The 19,498-nt window shown below is 38.3% G+C and overlaps 1 protein-coding gene across 2 annotated transcripts in view; it reads left to right on the plus strand.

The window, feature by feature from the left end:
- The window catches only part of LOC133575668 (cadherin-12-like), a 70,360-nt gene that overhangs the window by 33,670 nt on the left and 17,192 nt on the right, over positions 1 to 19,498 (plus strand). For both annotated transcript variants that reach the window (XM_061928376.1, XM_061928375.1), the window contains exons 9-11: positions 4,568 to 4,704; positions 8,747 to 8,868; positions 14,218 to 14,332. In XM_061928376.1, coding sequence (XP_061784360.1) covers positions 4,568 to 4,704; positions 8,747 to 8,868; positions 14,218 to 14,332 — 374 coding nt within the window. The remainder of the gene's footprint in view (positions 1 to 4,567; positions 4,705 to 8,746; positions 8,869 to 14,217; positions 14,333 to 19,498) is intronic.

Raw genomic sequence — 19,498 nt, forward strand, 5'->3', positions numbered from 1 at the left:
TCAATGTGTTTATTGTTAATATTATTATTATTAAATGTAGCTTACCACCATCATAGTGTTTATTGTTAATATTATTAATAATAAATGTAGCTTACCACCATCATAGTGTTTATTGTTATATAATTATTAATAAATGTAGCTTACCACCATCATAGTGTTTATTGTTAATATTATTAATAATAAATGTAGCTTACTACCATCAATGTGTTTATTGTTAATATTATTATTATTAAATGTAGCTTACCACCATCATAGTGTTTATTGTTATATAACTATTATCAATAAATGTAGCTTACTACCATAAATGTGTTTATTGTTAATATTATTATTAATAAATGTAGCTTGCCACCATCATAGTGTTTATTGTTATATAACTATTAATAAATGTAGCTTACCACCATCAAAGAGTTTATTGTTAATATAATTATTAATAAATGTAGCTTGCCACCATCATAGTGTTTATTGTTAATATCATTATCAATAAATGTAGCTTACTACCATCAATGTGTTTATTGTTAATATTATTATTAATAAATGTTACTTACCACCATTATTGTGTTTATTGATAATATTCTCATTAATAAATGTAGCTTACCACCATGAACGTGTTTTTTTGTTAATATTATTTATAATAAATGTAGATTACAACCATCAATGTGTTTATTGTTAATAGTAATATTAACAAATGTAGCTTACATTTGGTACTAGTACCGGGACCAAAATATTGGTATCGAGACAACCCTATACCATACCATAAAATACAGTACCATACCATTAGACTTTTGACCACAGATCCGATCCACTATTGGCATCGGCATTTGTGTTTATTGTTAATATTATTATTAATAAATGTAGCTTACCATCATTACAGTGTTTTTTGTTATAGTTGATATTAATAAATGTAGCATCAATGTGTTTATTGTTATATAATTATTAATACATGTAGCTTACCACCATCATCGTGTTTATTGTTAAAATGAATATTAATAAATGTAGATTACCACCATCAATGTCTTTATTGTTAATATTAATATTAATCAATGTAGCTTACCTCTAAAATGTGTTTATTGGTATTATTAATACATTTAGCTTACCACCATCAAGGTGTTTATTGTTAATACTAATATAAATAAATGTAGCTTACCACCATCATAGTGTTTATTATTAATATTAATATTAATAAATGTAGCTTACCACCATCATAGTGTTTATTGTTAATATTATTATCAATAAATGTAGCTTGCTACCATCAACGTGTTTATTGTTAATATTATTATTAATAAATGTAACTTACCACCATTATTGTGTTTATTGATAATGTTCTCATTAATAAATGTAGCTTACCACCATGAACGTGTTTTTTTGTTAATATTATTAATAATAAATGTAGATTACAACCATCAATGTGTTTATTGTTAATAGTAATATTAACAAATGTAGCTTACATTTGGTACCAGTACCGGGACCAAAATATTGGTATCGAGACAACCCTATACCATACCATAAAATACAGTACCATACCATTAGACTTTTGACCACAGGTCCGACCCAATATCGGCATTTGTGTTTATTGTTAATATTATTATTAATAAATGTAGCTTACCATCATTATAGTGTTTTTTGTTATAGTTGATATTAATAAATGTAGCATCAATGTGTTTATTGTTATATAATTATTAATACATGTAGCTTACCACCATCATCGTGTTTATTGTTAAAATGGATATTAATAAATGTAGATTACCACCATGAATGTCTTTATTGTTAATATTAATATTAATCAATGTAGCTTACCCCTAAAATGTGTTTATTGTTATTATTAATACATTTAGCTTACCACCATCAAGGTGTTTATTGTTAATACTAATATAAATAAATGTAGCTTACCACCATCATAGTGTTTATTATTAATATTATTATTATTAAATGTAGCTTAGCACCATCAGAGTGTTTGTTATTAATATTATTATTAATAAATGTAGCTTACCACATTCAAGGTGTTAATTGTTAATATTAATATAAAGAAATATAGCTTACCACCTTCATAGTGTTTATTGTTAATATTAGTATTAATAAATGTAGCTTACCACCATTATAGTGTTTATTATTAATATTATTATTAATAAATGTAGCTTACCACCATCAACGTGTTTATTGTTAATATTAATATTAATAAATGTAGATTACCACCATCAACGTGTTTATTGTTAATATTAATATTAATAAATGTAGCTTACCACCTTCAAGGTGTTAATTGTTAATATTAATATAAAGAAATATAGCTTACCACCATCATAGTGTTTATTGTTAATATTAGTATTAATAAATGTAGCTTACCACCATTATAGTGTTTATTATTAATATTATTATTAATAAATGTAGCTTACCACCATCAACGTGTTTATTGTTAATATTAATATAAATAAATGTAGCTTACCACCATCATAGTGTTTATTATTAATATTATTATTAATTAATGTAGCTTAGCACCATCATAGTGTTTATTATTAATATTATTATTAACGAATGTAGCTTAGCACCATCATAGTGTTTGTTATTAATATTATTATTAGTAAATGTAGCTTACCACCATCATGTGTTAATTGTTATATTGAATATAAATAAATATAGCTTATAACCATCATCGTGTGTATTGTTAATATTAGTATTAATAAATGTAACTTACACCATCATAGTGTTTATTATTAATATTATTATTAATAAATGTAGCTTACCGCCATCAATAATGTAGCTTAGCACCATCATAGTGTGTATTATTAATATTATTATTAATAAATGTAGCTTATTGCCATCAATAATGTAGCTTAGCACCATAATAGTGTGTATTATTAATATTATTATTAATAAATGTAGCTTACCGCCATCAATTTGTTAATATTATTATTAATAAATGCAGCTTACCAACATCATATCGTTTATTGTTAATATTAATATTAATAAATGTAGCTTACCACCATCATATGTTTATTGTTAATATTAGCATTAATAAATGTAGCTTACCGCCATCATGGTGTTTGTTGTTAATATCATTATTAATAAGTGTAGCTTACCACCATCATATGTTTATTGTTAATATTAATATTAATAAATGTAGCTTACCAACATCATATTGTTAATTGTTAATATTAATATTAATTAATGTAGCTTACCACCATCATAGTGTGTATTATTAATATTATTATTAATAAATGTAGCTTACCGCCATCAATAATGTAGCTTAGCACCATCATAGTGTTTATTATTAATATTATTATTAATAAATGTAGCTTACCGCCATCAATAATGTAGCTTAGCACCATCGTAGTGTGTATTATTAATATTATTATTAATAAATGTAGCTTACTGCCATCAATTTGTTAATATTATTATTAATAAATGCAGCTTACCAACATCATATTTTTTATTGTTAATATTAATATTAATAAATGTAGCTTACCACCATCGTATGTTTATTATTAATATTATTATTAATAAATGTAGCTTGCCAACATCATATTGTTAATTGTTAAAATTAATATTAATAAATGTAGCTTACCACCATCATATGTTTATTGTTAATATTAATATTAATACATGTAGCTTACCACCATCATATGTTTATTGTTAATATTAGGATTAATAAATGTAGCTTACCACCATCATAGTGTTTGTTGTTAATATTATTATTAATAAATGTAGCTTACCACCATCATATGTTTATTGTTAATATTAGTATTAATAAATGTGTCAGGACTTGGACTATGGCTTGGTTTGTTCTCCCGTGGTGCAAATGAACTGGACTGGTCAAGGCTTGAAGGTGGGTACATGATTTATTTTAAACTATCAAAAAAGGAATAAACAAAAAGCGCGCACAGTGGCGGAGAATAAAACTAGACTTTAAACACAAAACTTGCACATTGGCAGAAACTATGAACAATTAAACAAAACACTAACTGTGGCTTAACAAACAAAAACTTACTTGGCATGGAACCGGCATGAAAAAAAGAGTAGCAAGGGTCATCAGGGTGTGGAGAGTGTGCAGGAGCATAAATGTGGTGATGTCGTCAGAACGAACAACAGAAAATGAATGAACTTAAATACTATGGACATGATTAGTGAAAGCAGGTGCGTGACTCAAAACGTGAAACAGGTGCGTGACGTGACAGGTGAAAACTAATGGTTGCTATGGTGACAAGAGTGCACAATGAGTCCAAACGTGGAACAGGTGCGTGACGTGACAGGTGAAACTAATGGTTGCTATGGTGACAAAACAAAACAAAAGTGCACAAAAAGTCCAAAATTTGAACCGAACATTACTAAAACAAAACATGATCACACAGACATGACAAAATGTAGCTTACCGCCATCATAGTGTTTGTTGTTAATGTCATTATTAATTAATGTAGCTTACCACCATCATAGTGTTTTTTGTTAATATTATTATTAATAAATGTAGCTTACCACCATCATAGTGTTTGTTGTTAAAATTATTATTAATAAATGTAGCTTACCACCATCATAGTGTTTGTTGTTAATATAATTATTAATAAATGTCTCATTTCTGCAGGTACTCGCTGGAATGGCGAAAGGAGTACGACAGCTGTTTTGACGTTGACGCGGTGGATGGTTCTATTTCCACCAATGAATACTTGGACAGAGAGGACACGTTTCAGCACAACATTACTGTGCTGGCGTTCAAAATCAGTAAGTAAAAAAAAAACAAGCACATAACATGTTACGCCACACCAAAACTCAAACTTGCAACAAAAGGATGGGGGGGGGGGGGGGCATCCGGTCCAAAGCTGCGGGCATCATACCGCAAGGAGTGGGGTGGACATGGGGGTAAGTGTGTCTATGTGGAGAGTAGTCTTTGGGTGCGTGTTTTGTCCATAAGCCTGAAAGCTTTTCGGGTACATTTCTTCCATATATGGACATATGGACGTCACACTTGGGAAGAATGTCACAAATTGGGCAAATTCCTCATTGGAGGAAGTATGGAGGAAGGCAAGATTGTTTTATAAACATCTCTGCTTTGAGTTCAAATTTTCGGGACTGATGCAGACCCCAAATAGGTGAAAATAGGCAGGAAAAGTTGCTTTTAAGTTAATGTATGTCAAGACTGAGGGACTGTTGACCGTTAAACTGGCTGTTGACACCAACACCACCCAAAACATTGAATCCGAACCATGCTTGTCAACCTTGAGACCTCCAAATTCGGGAGATTTGGGGTGGGGTTGAGGTGGGCGGGGTCGGGGTGGGCGGGGCCGGGGGTCCAGGTTAAGGGGGAGGAGTATATTTATAGCTAGAATTCACTGAAATTCAAGTATTTCTTGTATATATATAAATATATATAAAAAAATAAAATAAAAATAAAATATATATATATATATATATATTTATATAAAAAAATAAATACTGGACTTTCAGTGAATTCTAGCTATATATATATATATATGTGTATATATATATATATATATATATATATATACCGTATTTTCCGCACTATTAGCCGCACCTAAAAACCACAAATTTACTCAAAAGCTGACAGTGCGGCTTTTAACCCGGTGCGCTTTATATATGGATTAATATTAAGATTCATTTTCATAAAGTTTCGGTCTCGCAACTACGGTAAACAGCCGCCATCTTTTTTTCCCCGTAGAAGAGGAAGTGCTTCTTCTTCTACGCAAGCAACCGCCAAGGTAAGCACCCGCCCCCATAGAACAGGAAGCGCTTCTTCTTCTACTGTAAGCAACCACCCGCCCGCGTAGAAGAAGAAAAAGCGCGCGGATATTACGTTTCATTTCCTTTGTGTGTTTACATCTGTAAAGACCACAAAATGGCTCCTACTAAGCGACAGGTTTCCGGTTCATGAAAAGACGCAATCTCTCCATCTGCACACGGACTACTATTTCACAGCAACTGCCTAAAGACTTTCAAGAAAAGCTGGCTACTTTCCGTGCATATTGTAAAAACAAGATAGCTGAAAAAAAGATCCGGCCAGAGAACATTATCAACATGGACGAGGTTCCACTGACTTTTGATATTCCTGTGAACCGCACTGTGGATACAACGGGAGCACGTACGGTGAATATTCGCACCACAGGGAATGAGAAGTCATCCTTCACTGTGGTTCTAGCTTGCCATGCTAATGGCCAGAAACTTCCACCCATGGTGATATTCAAAAGGAAGACCTTGCCAAAAGAGACCTTTCCAGCCGGCGTCATCATAAAAGCTAACTCGAAGGGATGGATGGATGAAGAAAAGATGAGCGAGTGGTTAAGGGAAGTTTACGCGAAGAGGCCGGGTGGCTTTTTTCACGCAGCTCCGTCCATGTTGATATACGACTCCATGCGCGCCCACATCACGCTGGTTTTAATATATTATTAAAGTTTGACTGACCTATCTGACTGTTTTTTTGACATTCCTTTAGCGCAGTTAGATGCGGCTTACAACACGGGGCGGCTTATAGGTGGACAAAGTTTTGAAATATGCCGTTCATTGAAGGCGCGGCTTATAACCCAGGGCGCCTTATGGTGCGGAAAATACGGTACATATATATATATATATAAATTGTTGCGTTTTGGACCAGTTGTTCCTCCCAGGGAATTCAAGGCACAAGTCGCTCCCAAGCTCTTTACGACACTTAAAGCTGAGTTGAAAAACCACCAGAGACAGAATAGGTATTTTGCAATATATTTGCAAAGCTTTGCATATATACATTGAGACCAGTCCAGCATAGAACATTCAATCGCTTCGCTAAAATGGTCTGCCCCCCCCCCCGAAAAACCCTCTCCCCTCTTAAGTCCCTGGCAGTCATGTCTCTCTAGCCAAAACAAATGCCCATTATCTCTCTTTATAACATTCCTCATTCAAGGTTAAGCACACAGTTTTGCAGACAACCAAAAGACCACAATTGGAAGAAAAACACGAGCTGTTTTGTAATATGATTATGAAATAAAAAGAAGTAACACTTAAATTCGGATATATGTAAATATCTGCCTCCGACAATATATACATATATATATACAGGTAAAAGCCAGTAAATTAGAATATTTTGAAAAACTTGATTTATTTCAGTAATTGCATTCAAAAGGTGTAACTTGTACATTATATTTATTCATTGCACACAGACTGATGCATTCAAATGTTTATTTCATTTAATTTTGATGATTTGAAGTGGCAACAAATGAAAATCCAAAATTCCGTGTGTCACAAAATTAGAATATTACTTAAGGCTAATACAAAAAAGGGATTTTTAGAAATGTTGGCCAACTGAAAAGTATGAAAATGAAAAATATGAGCATGTACAATACTCAATACTTGGTTGGAGCTCCTTTTGCCTCAATTACTGCGTTAATGCGGCGTGGCATGGAGTCGATGAGTTTCTGGCACTGCTCAGGTGTTATGAGAGCCCAGGTTGCTCTGATAGTGGCCTTCAACTCTTCTGCGTTTTTGGGTCTGGCATTCTGCATCTTCCTTTTCACAATACCCCACAGATTTTCTATGGGGCTAAGGTCAGGGGAGTTGGCGGGCCAATTTAGAACAGAAATACCATGGTCCGTAAACCAGGCACGGGTAGATTTTGCGCTGTGTGCAGGCACCAAGTCCTGTTGGAACTTGAAATCTCCATCTCCATAGAGCAGGTCAGCAGCAGGAAGCATGAAGTGCTCTAAAACTTGCTGGTAGACGGCTGCGTTGACCCTGGATCTCAGGAAACAGAGTGGACCGACACCAGCAGATGACATGGCACCCCAAACCATCACTGATGGTGGAAACTTTACACTAGACTTCAGGCAACGTGGATCCTGTGCCTCTCCTGTCTTCCTCCAGACTCTGGGACCTCGATTTCCAAAGGAAATGCAAAATTTGCATGGTTGGGTGATGGTATATATGTATATGTATTTTGTTATATATGTACCGTATTTTTCGGACTATAAGTCGCAGTTTTTTTCATAGTTTGGCCAGGCTCCAGTGCGACTTATATATGTTTTTTTCCTTCTTTATTATGCATTTTCAACAGGTGCGACTTATACTCCAGTGCGACTTATACTCCGAAAAATACGATATATATATATATATATATATATATATATATATATATATATATATATATATATATATATATATATATATATATATATATATATATATATGTATTTTATTATATATATATATATATATATATATATATACATATAAATAAAATAAATACTTGAATTTCAGTGTTCATTTATTTACACATATACACACATAACACTCCTCTACTCATTGTTGTATTTGAAAGTGCAATGCTTTGCAGCCAGTAGCACAGCTTTTGAAGGAGCATAGGTATGGGCAGTGTAATATTCTGGGTTGGAGTCAATAACCAGGCGAGGTGACGAAGTTACGTCTCTTTACTTTATACTTCAGAACCGACTCCCACACTTGCCGTCGGGGAGCGTAAACCGTTGGCCAAGCAAGAAGTAACCACAGAACACTATACGGTATAGTGTTCTGTGGTTACTTTTTGGTTGGCCAAGCGGACGTGACGACAGGCTGTCCTCACACTGGAGGGGGCGTGCCTTAAGTCCGGCTGGAAATCGGGAGAAATTCGGGAGAATGGTTGTCCCGGGAGATTTTCGGGAGAGGCACCGAAATTCGGGAGTCTCCCGGAAAATTCGGGAGGGTTGACAAGTACGATCCAAACATATAAAGGAATGACGATGAAGTTATGTGTACAATCACGTCTTCTTGTTGACCATTTCAGTAAACCCTTTGCTGTCCGCCAAAGTCTTGGTGACGGTCAACGTTCTGGATGTGAACGAGTTTCCTCCTCAGCTGGCCTTTCCACCGGACACCTTTGTTTGCGAAACGTCTCCCGTTGGACAGGTAAATAAACAACCTATATTGACAGTCTGAAGGTCTTCAAAATGTGTCCGTACGTGTTTTTAATCACGCCTTGGGATCTTTTGTGGTTTAGTAGAACCGTGAAAGGAATTGTTGCAAGCAATTTACTGAACATATTTTATGTTTTATACTTGGGGAAACTCAAAAAACTTGTTTGTATTCAGTTTCTGACTCATTATGGGCATAAATGTCATATTAACTTAGGGCCCGTTTCTTTACTATAGTTTCATCCATCCATCCATCTTCTTCCGCTTATCCGAGGTGGGGTCGCTGGGGCAGCAGCCTAAGCAGGGAAGCCCAGACTTCCCTCTCCCCAGCCACTTCGTCCAGCTTCTCCCGGGGGATCCCGAGGCATTCCCAGGCCAGCCGGGAGACATAGTCTTCCCAACGTGTCCTGGGTCTTCCCCGTGGTCTCCTACCGGTCGGACGTGCCCGAAACACCTCCCTAGGGAGGCGTTCGGGTGGCATCCTGACCAGATGCCCGAACCCCCTCATCTGGCTACTCTCGATGTGGAGGAGCAGTGGCTTTACTCTGAGCTCCTCCCGGATGGCAGAGCTTCTCACCCTATCTCTAAGGGAGCGCCCCGCCACCCGGCGGAGGAAGCTCATTTCGGCCGCTTGTACCCGTGATCTTGTCCTTTCGGTCATAACCCAAAGCTCATGACCATAGGTGAGGATGGGAACGTAGATCGACCGGTAAATTGAGAGCTTTGCCTTCCGGCTCAGCTCCTTCTTCACCACAACGGATCGATACAGCGTCCGCATTACTGAAGACGCCGCACCGATCCGCCTGTCGATTTCACGATCCACTCTTCCCTCACTCGTGAACAAGACTCCGAGGTACTTGAACTCCTCCACTTGGGACAACCCGGAGATGGCACTCCACCTTTTTCCGGGCGAGAACAATGGACTCGGACTTGGAGGTTTAGTGGAACCGTGAAAGGAATTGTTGCAAGCAATTTACTGAACATATTCTATGTTTTATACTTGGGGAAACTCAAAAAACGTATTTGTATTCAGTTTCTGACTCATCATGGGCATAAATGTCATATTAACTTAGGGCCCGTTTCTTTGCTATTGTTTAGTAATAATAATTGGGTCAATATGATGCATTCTATCAGAATTGTTACTGACAGTTTAGTTATGTTTGGGTTTTCCTGTCGGCGCTGTTATTTTAGTTCCACTTCCTGCATGTCTCCCCGAGCGCTGGTTTCCCTCACCGGTGCCTGATTGGCAGCCTGGCACACCTGGTTGCAGCTGCCAATCAGGCTGCTTTTCATGCCTGCCTCGCCCTCCAGTCATGGCTCGATGATTGGTTATCCTGTTTCCTCTTTCCTGTTGCCTGTTTCCTGGTTCCTGTTTGTGCCCTTACCTGGTAGAATCAGAACCAAAAAATACAAGCCTTTGAAAACAAATGCCTCAGAAGAATACTTAAGATAAGATACCACGAACACACAACCAGTGAGTACGTGCGAGGTGAAGTCGAAAGACTCGTTGGTCACCAAGAACCCCCGCTTGCAACAGTCAAAAGAAGGACATTAGCTTGGTTTGGCCACACTTGCCTCCACGAGACACTGTGCAAGACCATCATGCAGGGCGGAAGGAAGCGTGGAAGACCACGGAAATCCTGGACAGACAACATCAAGACATGGAATGACCTGTCGACCCCAGAGCTATTGATGGCCACTAAGGACCGTGGGATCTGGCGCAGACTGGCTGCTTCTTCATCGCAGTTGTCCCGCCGACGACTTGACAGTCATGGGACAGAGTAAGAGCGAGCACTTACCAGTTGCACTATTTCCTTTTTGACATTAAAGTCATGTTTTCCTGTGCTACGCCTGCCATTTCTGCATCTTGGGGTTCAAGACCGACAGAACCTGACATATTCTGTGAGGATCTCGCATGGTTGCCGTTTGTGTGACCCCAAGATGCAAGAACCAGGATGAGGATGAGCAGGTAAGATGATTTTAATAATAAAACAACAGAGAAATGTAGCAGTCTTGCATATAACAGTTCCAAACATAGTCTATCGTCGAGCACTGAGGAGTGCTCGAGTGAAAACATAAATAGGCATATACTGATTGGCAGCAGGTGTGGACCGGCTGCCAATCACCGGCAGGTGAGGAGAAAACAGTGCTCAGCGGAACCAACAGGAAATATAACAAAATAAGAGCACTGACAGGAAGTAAATACAAAAACATGGAAACAAACCGAAATGAAGTGACAGATCGTCACAGGACCCCCCCTCAAGGAACAGATTCCAGATGTTCCCTGGATACAAGAACGGAAATAAGTCCAAAAATTACGGGAGGGTGGAGGGAGGACATGGCGGAGGGTCGCCAGGCCAAGTGTCCCCGCAGCCAGCGAGGGAGAGTCAAGTGGCGGCGACGCGTTGAACGCCGCTGCCACTGGCGAGGTGGACGACCACGGAACGGCCACATTAGTGGCCGACAAGGAGGAGGTCGCGCAGCTGGCGGCGACGAGGATGACAGCGTCGTCGGTGGATCCTCTGCCGACGATGAAGATGGCGGCACCGTGCAGAGTCCCGCCGGTGACGCGGAAGACCTCCGCGCCGTGCGAAGGCGTGCAAGAGATGATGTCATCGTGGGCGGAGTCGTCGACAATGATGACACTGAAGATGGCGGCGCCATGCGAAAGCCCGCCGGAGATGTGGTCGTGGGTGGATCCGCTGCCGACCAGGAAGATGGCGGTGTCGTGCGGAGTCCCACCGGTGACGCGGAAGATGTCCGCGCAGTGCGAAGGCGCGCCAGAGAAGATGAAGGTGGCGGCGCCGTGGAAAGAGACGATGGCGGGGATGACAGCGGCGTGTGCTTGGCTGCACTGCTGCTGTTAGTAGCCCCCCCTCCACTAGGCGGATGCCAGACGCCGTCCACCACTGGGAGAAGGAGTTCTGGGTCTTTTATGTCCCCCGGTGCGAAAACCAGGGACGGGCGGAAGGGGGCCAGGAGGAGGGATAAAGATACGTCCCTCGCCGAGTCCCAGCAGGAGGCCAGGAAGGACATCACGTTGGGCTCCACTGGAGCCTTCGCCGGACTGGCAGGATGAGCGGGTGATGGAAGGGATAGCAGCCGTGGTGCAGCTGCTGGAAGCTGCCTTGGAGCAGGAACGGGTGATGGGCACTCAGCCGGTGTTGGTCGTCGTGGCACCGCGACCGGCGTAAGACGCGGGGCTGCGACTGGCGTGCGACGCGGTGTGGGAACCGGTGGTCGACGCGCTGGCACAGGCGATTGCCGTGGAGCCGGGACAGGATGCACAGCAGGCGACGGGGAAGATGGCGGCAGTGGCCGCGCCGGTCGGAGATCCGGAAACGGCGGCCGAGCCGGGAGGAGCGAAGGCGGCGGTGGCCTCGCCGGTCGGAGAGCCGGAACCGGCGGTCGAGGCGGAGAGGGAAGGTCCGAGCCTGCTGTGGGCTGGGACCGCACAAACCTGGCTTTTAAGTCCTCCAAAAATTGTGCGGTCCAGAAGGTCGGCTGTGCATCGCCGACAGGGGTTCTCGCGAGGACACAATCTTCTGGCTCGACGATACTGTGAGGAACTCGCATGGCTGCCGTTTGTGTGACCCCAAGATGCAAGAACCAGGATGAGGATGAGCAGGTAAGATGATTTTAATAATAAAACAACAGAGAAATGTAGCAGTCTTGCATACAACAGTTCCAAACATAGTCTATCGTCGAGCACTGAGGAGTGCTCGAGTGAAAACATAAATAGGCATATGCTGATTGGCAGCCGGTGTGGACCGGCTGCCAATCACCGGCAGGTGAGGAGAAAACAGTGCTCAGCGGAACCAACAGTAAATATAACAAAATAAGAGCACTGACAGGAAGTAAATACAAAAACATGGAAACAAACCGAAATGAAGTGACAGATCGTCACAATATTCAGCCTCAAATATATATGCATGCTGTGTATTCCATCAATGTTTTAGACTCCCGAGTCCTCCGGCGTGGTCTCCAAATCAGCCGGCAGAACCATGTCACTAGCGAGACCATCCGGGCGAGCAGCCACCTCTGGACTCGCAACATCCTTTTGGCCGTCTGTGACAGCACGAGCACCTGGAAGCAGTAATCGCCCCGAGGGGTTATCCTGGCGACGTCTAGGAGACCAAACTAAGACTTGCTTGATGGACACAATCCAGAACATCCTGAACACGGATATGGCATTTTCATTTAAAAATGTCGACAGAACTGGTCAACGACCAGGCAGTCTGGAGGAATCTTGTCGTAGCAACATCACAACAGAGATCGGACCCCTAGTACTACTACTATCCATCCATCCATTTTCTACCGCTTATTCCATTTGGGGTCGCGGGGGGGCGCTGGAGCCTATCTCAGCTACAATCGGGCGGAAGGCGTTGTACACCCTGGACAAGTTGCCACCTCATCGCAGGGCCAACACAGATAAACAGACAACATTCACACTCACATCCACACACTAGGGCCAATTTAGTGTTGCCAATCAACCTATTCCCAGGTGCATGTCTTTGGAAGTGGGAGGAAGCCGGAGTACCCGGAGGGAACCCACGCAGTCACGGGGAGGACATGCAAACTCCACACAGAAAGATCCCGAGCCCGAGATTGAACCCAAGACTACTCCGGACCCTCGTATTGTGAGGCAGATGCACTAACCCCTCCTCCACCGTGCTGCCCTACTACTACTACTACTACTACTGATATTATTATCTATATGTAACTGAAAGATTTAGGGCATGGTCTACTAAGATCCAAATACTGCACGCCAAACTATGAAATCATGTGTACTATTAGTGGGTCGGTTGCATGTGATCTACTAAGATTGCGTATACAATTGATAGCTAGTACAATTGAAAACCTTTAGTAGATCAGACACTTAGTTACTTAGTACTTGAAAACCTTGGTTCCTGGGTCAATCTATCAGAACGGGGAAAAGGGTGCAGTGCCATCTCCATGTTGGGGAAGAGATCTTGCCTCATGTGGACGAGTTGAAGTACCTGGGAGTCTTGTTCAAGGTACTTGAGATCGACAGGCGGATCGGTGCGGCTCAGTAATGCAGACGCTGTATCGATCCGTTGTGGTGAAGAAGGAGCTGAGCCAGAAGGCAAAGCTCTCAATTTACGATCTACATTCCCATCCTCACCTTTGGTCATGAGCTTTGGGTTTTGACCAAAAGGATACAATCACGGGTCCAAGCGGCCGAAATTCAGCAGCTCCTCCCAGTCTGTGGCTCTAAATCAGTCAATAAGGGCCCAAAAAACATTAATGCCCAAGATGAGCCTATGCAAACTTCTGACCACAACTTCAGATAAAAACAATGTTGTAAATCTGTTGTTTACAGGTGATTCAGACGGTCAGCGCTGTGGACTTGGATCTTCCGACTGTCAGCCAGAGGTTTTTCTTCAAGATTCCTAAAGGCATTCGCCACAGAAACTTCACTATTCGCGATTATGGAAGTAAGAACGGGAAGAAGTTTACACTTTACAACCTCGATTAATGAAGAAGATCAACTTTGCACTAGCGGTAATCACAGTTTCAATCAACCAATCAACGATTATTTCTATAGTCCTGAATCCCAGGTGCTTCGAAGGGCTGCTTCGTCAGTCTACCCCAGGGCAGCTGTGGCTATGACAGTAGCTTACCACCACCAGGTGTGAATGGTTAATGGGTTCTACATGAACCCACATCCTGGGTGACAGGCAATGAATGCCAAGTTGGTACAGTTATTACAAATGATTCCTGATTATGCGAGAGTCCAGTCCATTGGGGGCAAACAGAGGTTTGGAGGAGGTCCCCAACCAGGTCTTAGGGCCATGTCTTAGACCATCGAGCACCTCCTCCTGACTGGTATCTCTCCAGGGATTATTCGTGGCCTTCTGGTAACCTCTCCTTGCGGGAGAGTAGGGCAAAACAGAGAAGCAGCAGGTCAACTGGTCTAAAGCAGAGTATATAGATGAGTTTTAAGGCGCGACTTAAATGCTTCTACCAAGGTCGCATCTCGAACTGTTGCTGGTAGAACATTCCAGAGTACCGGAACACTCTAGAGCCTGAAGACTTTTTTGGGTTCTGGGAATCAGTAATAGGCCGGCGTTCTTGGGGCGTAGGTTTCTGGACGGAACGTAGGGTGCACTACAATCAGCAACATAAGACAGTGCTAGTAGTTAGCAATAAAACCTTAAAGTCACAGGTAGACCAGGATAGACCTACCATGATTGAACCTTCTTGTACCAACTGTTATCTTGTAATGTTGGTTTGCTACATCATTCGGTTTTAAGTAAGGAATTCGGTTTGTTTTTGGTACGGTGAGGGAACAATGGCAAACATTGAACCTATTAGGTTTTGTATAAAAAAGTTTTAAATATTTTTCATGTAAGCACATAAAAACGCAAACTCCTAACTGTCTGAAGGACAGTCAATAGAACGAATGCTAATGCTAACGAGCGAAACACCAAATTTTGGGGGTTGGTGAAGCCTCGTAATATCAAAAAAATTCATAAGCACTTGTGATTTAGGGCTATATAAATAAACGTTGATTGATTGATTGATTGATAAGCTAAGAAACGCTGTGTTTCTTCTCAGGGGTATAAGATGAACGGGTGAAAAAACATTCATTCATATTTAAATACAGTTTGTACGGATGGCAATGGTTTGAAAAAGTTTTTTCGGTATTTGAAACTATAACCAAAATCATTTTTTAATAATCAATTATCAATAAATCCTATTTGCCGGTTTTTATTTTACCACGGTCAAGTTCCGAACCAATTAGTGGAAAATTTACTTAACTCAGAGCTTATTGTCAAGTTGCTGTAGTGTTTTAATGATTTATAACTATGTTATATTATAGATGAACGGATGAAAAAACACACATTCATATTTAAATACAGTTTGTACGGTTGACAATGCATGTAATAGAGTCCCTCATATGGTTTAAAACTGTTGTTTAGGTATTTTAAACCACAGACATTTTTACGAATCAATTATCAACAATTCCTATTTGCCGGTTTTTATTTTACCACGGTCAAGTTCCGAACTAATTAGTCAAAAGTTGACTTAACTCAGAGCTTATTGTCAAGTTGCTGTAGTGTTTTAATGATTTATAACTATGTTGTATTATAGATGAATGGATGAAAAAACATACATTCATATTTAAATACAGTTTGTACGGATGACAATGTATGTAATAAAGTCCCTCATATGGTTTAAAACTGTTGTTTAGATATTTTAAACCACATAAAATCATTTACTAATCAATTATCAATAATTCCTATTTGCCGGTTTTTATTTTACCACGGTCAAGTTCCGAACCAATTAGTGGAAAATTTACTTAACTCAGAGCTTATTGTCAAGTTGCTGTAGTGTTTTAATGATTTATAACTATGTTATATTATAGATGAACGGATGAAAAAACATACATTCATATTTAAATACAGTTTGTACGGATGACAATGCATGTAATAGAGTCCCTCATATGGTTTAAAAACGTTTTTTTTAGGTATTTTAAGCTATGTAACATTTTTGCTAAACAATTATCAATAATTCCTATTTGCCGGTTTTTATTTTACCACGGTGAAGTTCCGAACTAATTAGTCAAAAGTTGACTTAACTCAGAGCTTATTGTCAAGTTGCTGTAGTGTTTTAATGATTTGTAACTATTTTATACTGTAGATGAATGGATGAAAAAACATACATTCATATTTAAATACAGTTTGTATGGATGACAATGCATGTAATAAAGTCCCTCATATGGTTTAAAAACGTTTTTAGGTATTTTAAACCACATAACATTTTTACTAATCAATTATCAATAATTCCTATTTGCCGGTTTTTATTTTACCACGGTCAAGTTCCGAACCAATTAGTCAAAAGTTGACTTAACTCAGAGCTTATTGTCAAGTTGCTGTAGTGTTTTAATGATTTATAACTATTTTATACTGTAGATGAATGGATGAAAAAACATATATTCATATTTAAATACAGTTTGTATGGATGACAATGCATGTAATAGAGTCCCTCATATGGTTTAAAAAAGTTTTTTTAGGTATTTTAAACCAAATAACATTTTTACTAATCAATCATCAATAGTTCCTATTTGCCGGTTTTTATTTTACCACGGTCAAGTTCCGAACCAATTAGTGGAAAATTTACTTAACTCAGAGCTTATTGTCAAGTTGCTGTAGTGTTTTAATGATTTACAACTATGTTATATTATAGATGAACGGATGAAAAAACATACATTCATATTTAAATACAGTTTGTACGGATGACAATGCATGTAATAGAGTCCCTCATATGGTTTAAAAACGTTTTTTTAGGTATTTTAAACCATATAACATTTTTACTAATCAATTATCAATAATTCCTATTTGCCGGTTTTTATTTTACCACGGTCAAGTTCCGAACCAATTAGTGGAAAATTGACTTAACTCAGAGCTTATTGTCAAGTTGCTGTAGTGTTTTAATGATTTATAACTATGTTATATAATAGATGAACGGATGAAAAAACATACATTCATATTTAAATACAGTTTGTACGGATGACAATGCATGTAATAGAGTCCCTCATATGGTTTAAAAACGTTTTTAGGTATTTTAAACCACATAAAATCATTTACTAATCAATTATCAACCATTCCTATATGCCGGTTTTTATTTTACCACGGTCAAGTTCTGAAACAATTCGTCAAAAGTTGACTAAACTCAGAGCTTATTGTCAAGTTGCTGTAGTGTTTTAATGATTTATAACTATTTTATACTGTAGATGAATGGATGAAAAAACATACATTCATATTTAAATACAGTTTGTATGGATGACAATGCATGTAATAAAGTCCCTCATATGGTTTAAAAACGTTTTTAGGTATTTTAAACCACATAACATTTTTACTAATCAATTATCAATAATTCCTATTTGCCGGTTTTTATTTTACCACGGTCAAGTTCCGAACCAATTAGTCAAAAGTTGACTTAACTCAGAGCTTATTGTCAAGTTGCTGTAGTGTTTTAATGATTTATAACTATTTTATACTGTAGATGAATGGATGAAAAAACATATATTCATATTTAAATACAGTTTGTATGGATGACAATGTATGTATCAAAGTCCCTCATATGGTTTAAATACGTTTTAAGGTATTTTAAACCACAAAAAATAATTTACTAATCAACTATCAATAATTCCTATTTGCCGGTTTTTATTTTGCCACGGTCAAGTTCCGAACCAATTAGTCGAAAATTGACTTAACTCAGAGCTTATTGTCAAGTTGCTGTAGTGTTTTAATGATTTATAACTATGTTATATTATAGATGAACGGATGAAAAAACATACATTCATATTTAAATACAGTTTGTACGGATGACAATGCATGTAATAGAGTCCCTCATATGGTTTAAAAACGTTTTTTTAGGTGATTTAAACCATATACCATTTTTACTAATCAATCATCAATAGTTCCTATTTGCCGGTTTTTATTTTACCACGGTCAAGTTCCGAACCAATTAGTGGAAAATTTACTTAACTCAGAGCTTATTGTCAAGTTGCTGTACTGTTTTAATGATTTACAACTATGTTATATTATAGATGAACGGATGAAAAAACACACATTCATATTTAAATACAGTTTGTACGGATGAAAATGCATGTAATAGAGTCCCTCATATGGTTTAAAAACGTTTTTAGGTATTTTAAACCACATAAAATTTACGAATCAAATATCAATAATTCCTATTTGCCGGTTTTTATTTTACCACGGTCAAGTTCCGGACTAATTAGTCAAAAGTTGACTTAACTCAGAGCTTATTGTCAAGTTGCTGTAGTGTTTTAATGATTTATAACTATGTTATATTATAGATGAACGGATGAAAAAACACACATTCATATTTAAATACAGTTTGTACGGATGACAATGCATGTAATAAAGTCCCTCATATGGTTTAAAACTGTTGTTTAGGTATTTTAAACCACATAACATTTTTACTAATTAATTATCAATAAATCCTATTTGCCGGTTTTTATTTTACCACGGTCAAGTTCCGAACCAATTAGTGGAAAATTGACTTAACTCAGAGCTTATTGTCAAGTTGCTGTAGTGTTTTAATGATTTATAACTATGTTATATTATAGATGAACGGATGAAAAAACATACATTCATATTTAAATACAGTTTGTACGGATGACAATGCATGTAATAGAGTCCCTCATATGGTTTAAAAACGTTTTTTTAGGTATTTTAAACCACATAAAATCATTTACTAATCAATTATCAATAATTCCTATTTGCCGGTTTTTATTTTACCATGGTCAAGTTCCGAACCAATTAGTCAAAAGTTGACTTAACTCAGAGCTTATTGTCAAGTTGCTGTACTGTTTTAATGATTTATAACTATTTTATACTGTAGATGAATGGATGAAAAAACATACATTCATATTTAAATACAGTTTGTACGGATGACAATGCATGTAATAGAGTCCCTCATATGGTTTAAAAACGTTTTTTAGGTATTTTAAACCATATAACATTTTTACTAATCAATTATCAATAATTCCTATTTGCCGGTTTTTATTTTACCACGGTCAAGTTCCGAACCAATTAGTGGAAAATTTACTTAACTCAGAGCTTATTGTC

The sequence above is a fragment of the Nerophis lumbriciformis genome, linkage group LG33 (assembly GCF_033978685.3).
Source record: "Nerophis lumbriciformis linkage group LG33, RoL_Nlum_v2.1, whole genome shotgun sequence".
In the NCBI taxonomy this organism is placed as follows: Eukaryota; Metazoa; Chordata; class Actinopteri; order Syngnathiformes; family Syngnathidae; genus Nerophis; species Nerophis lumbriciformis.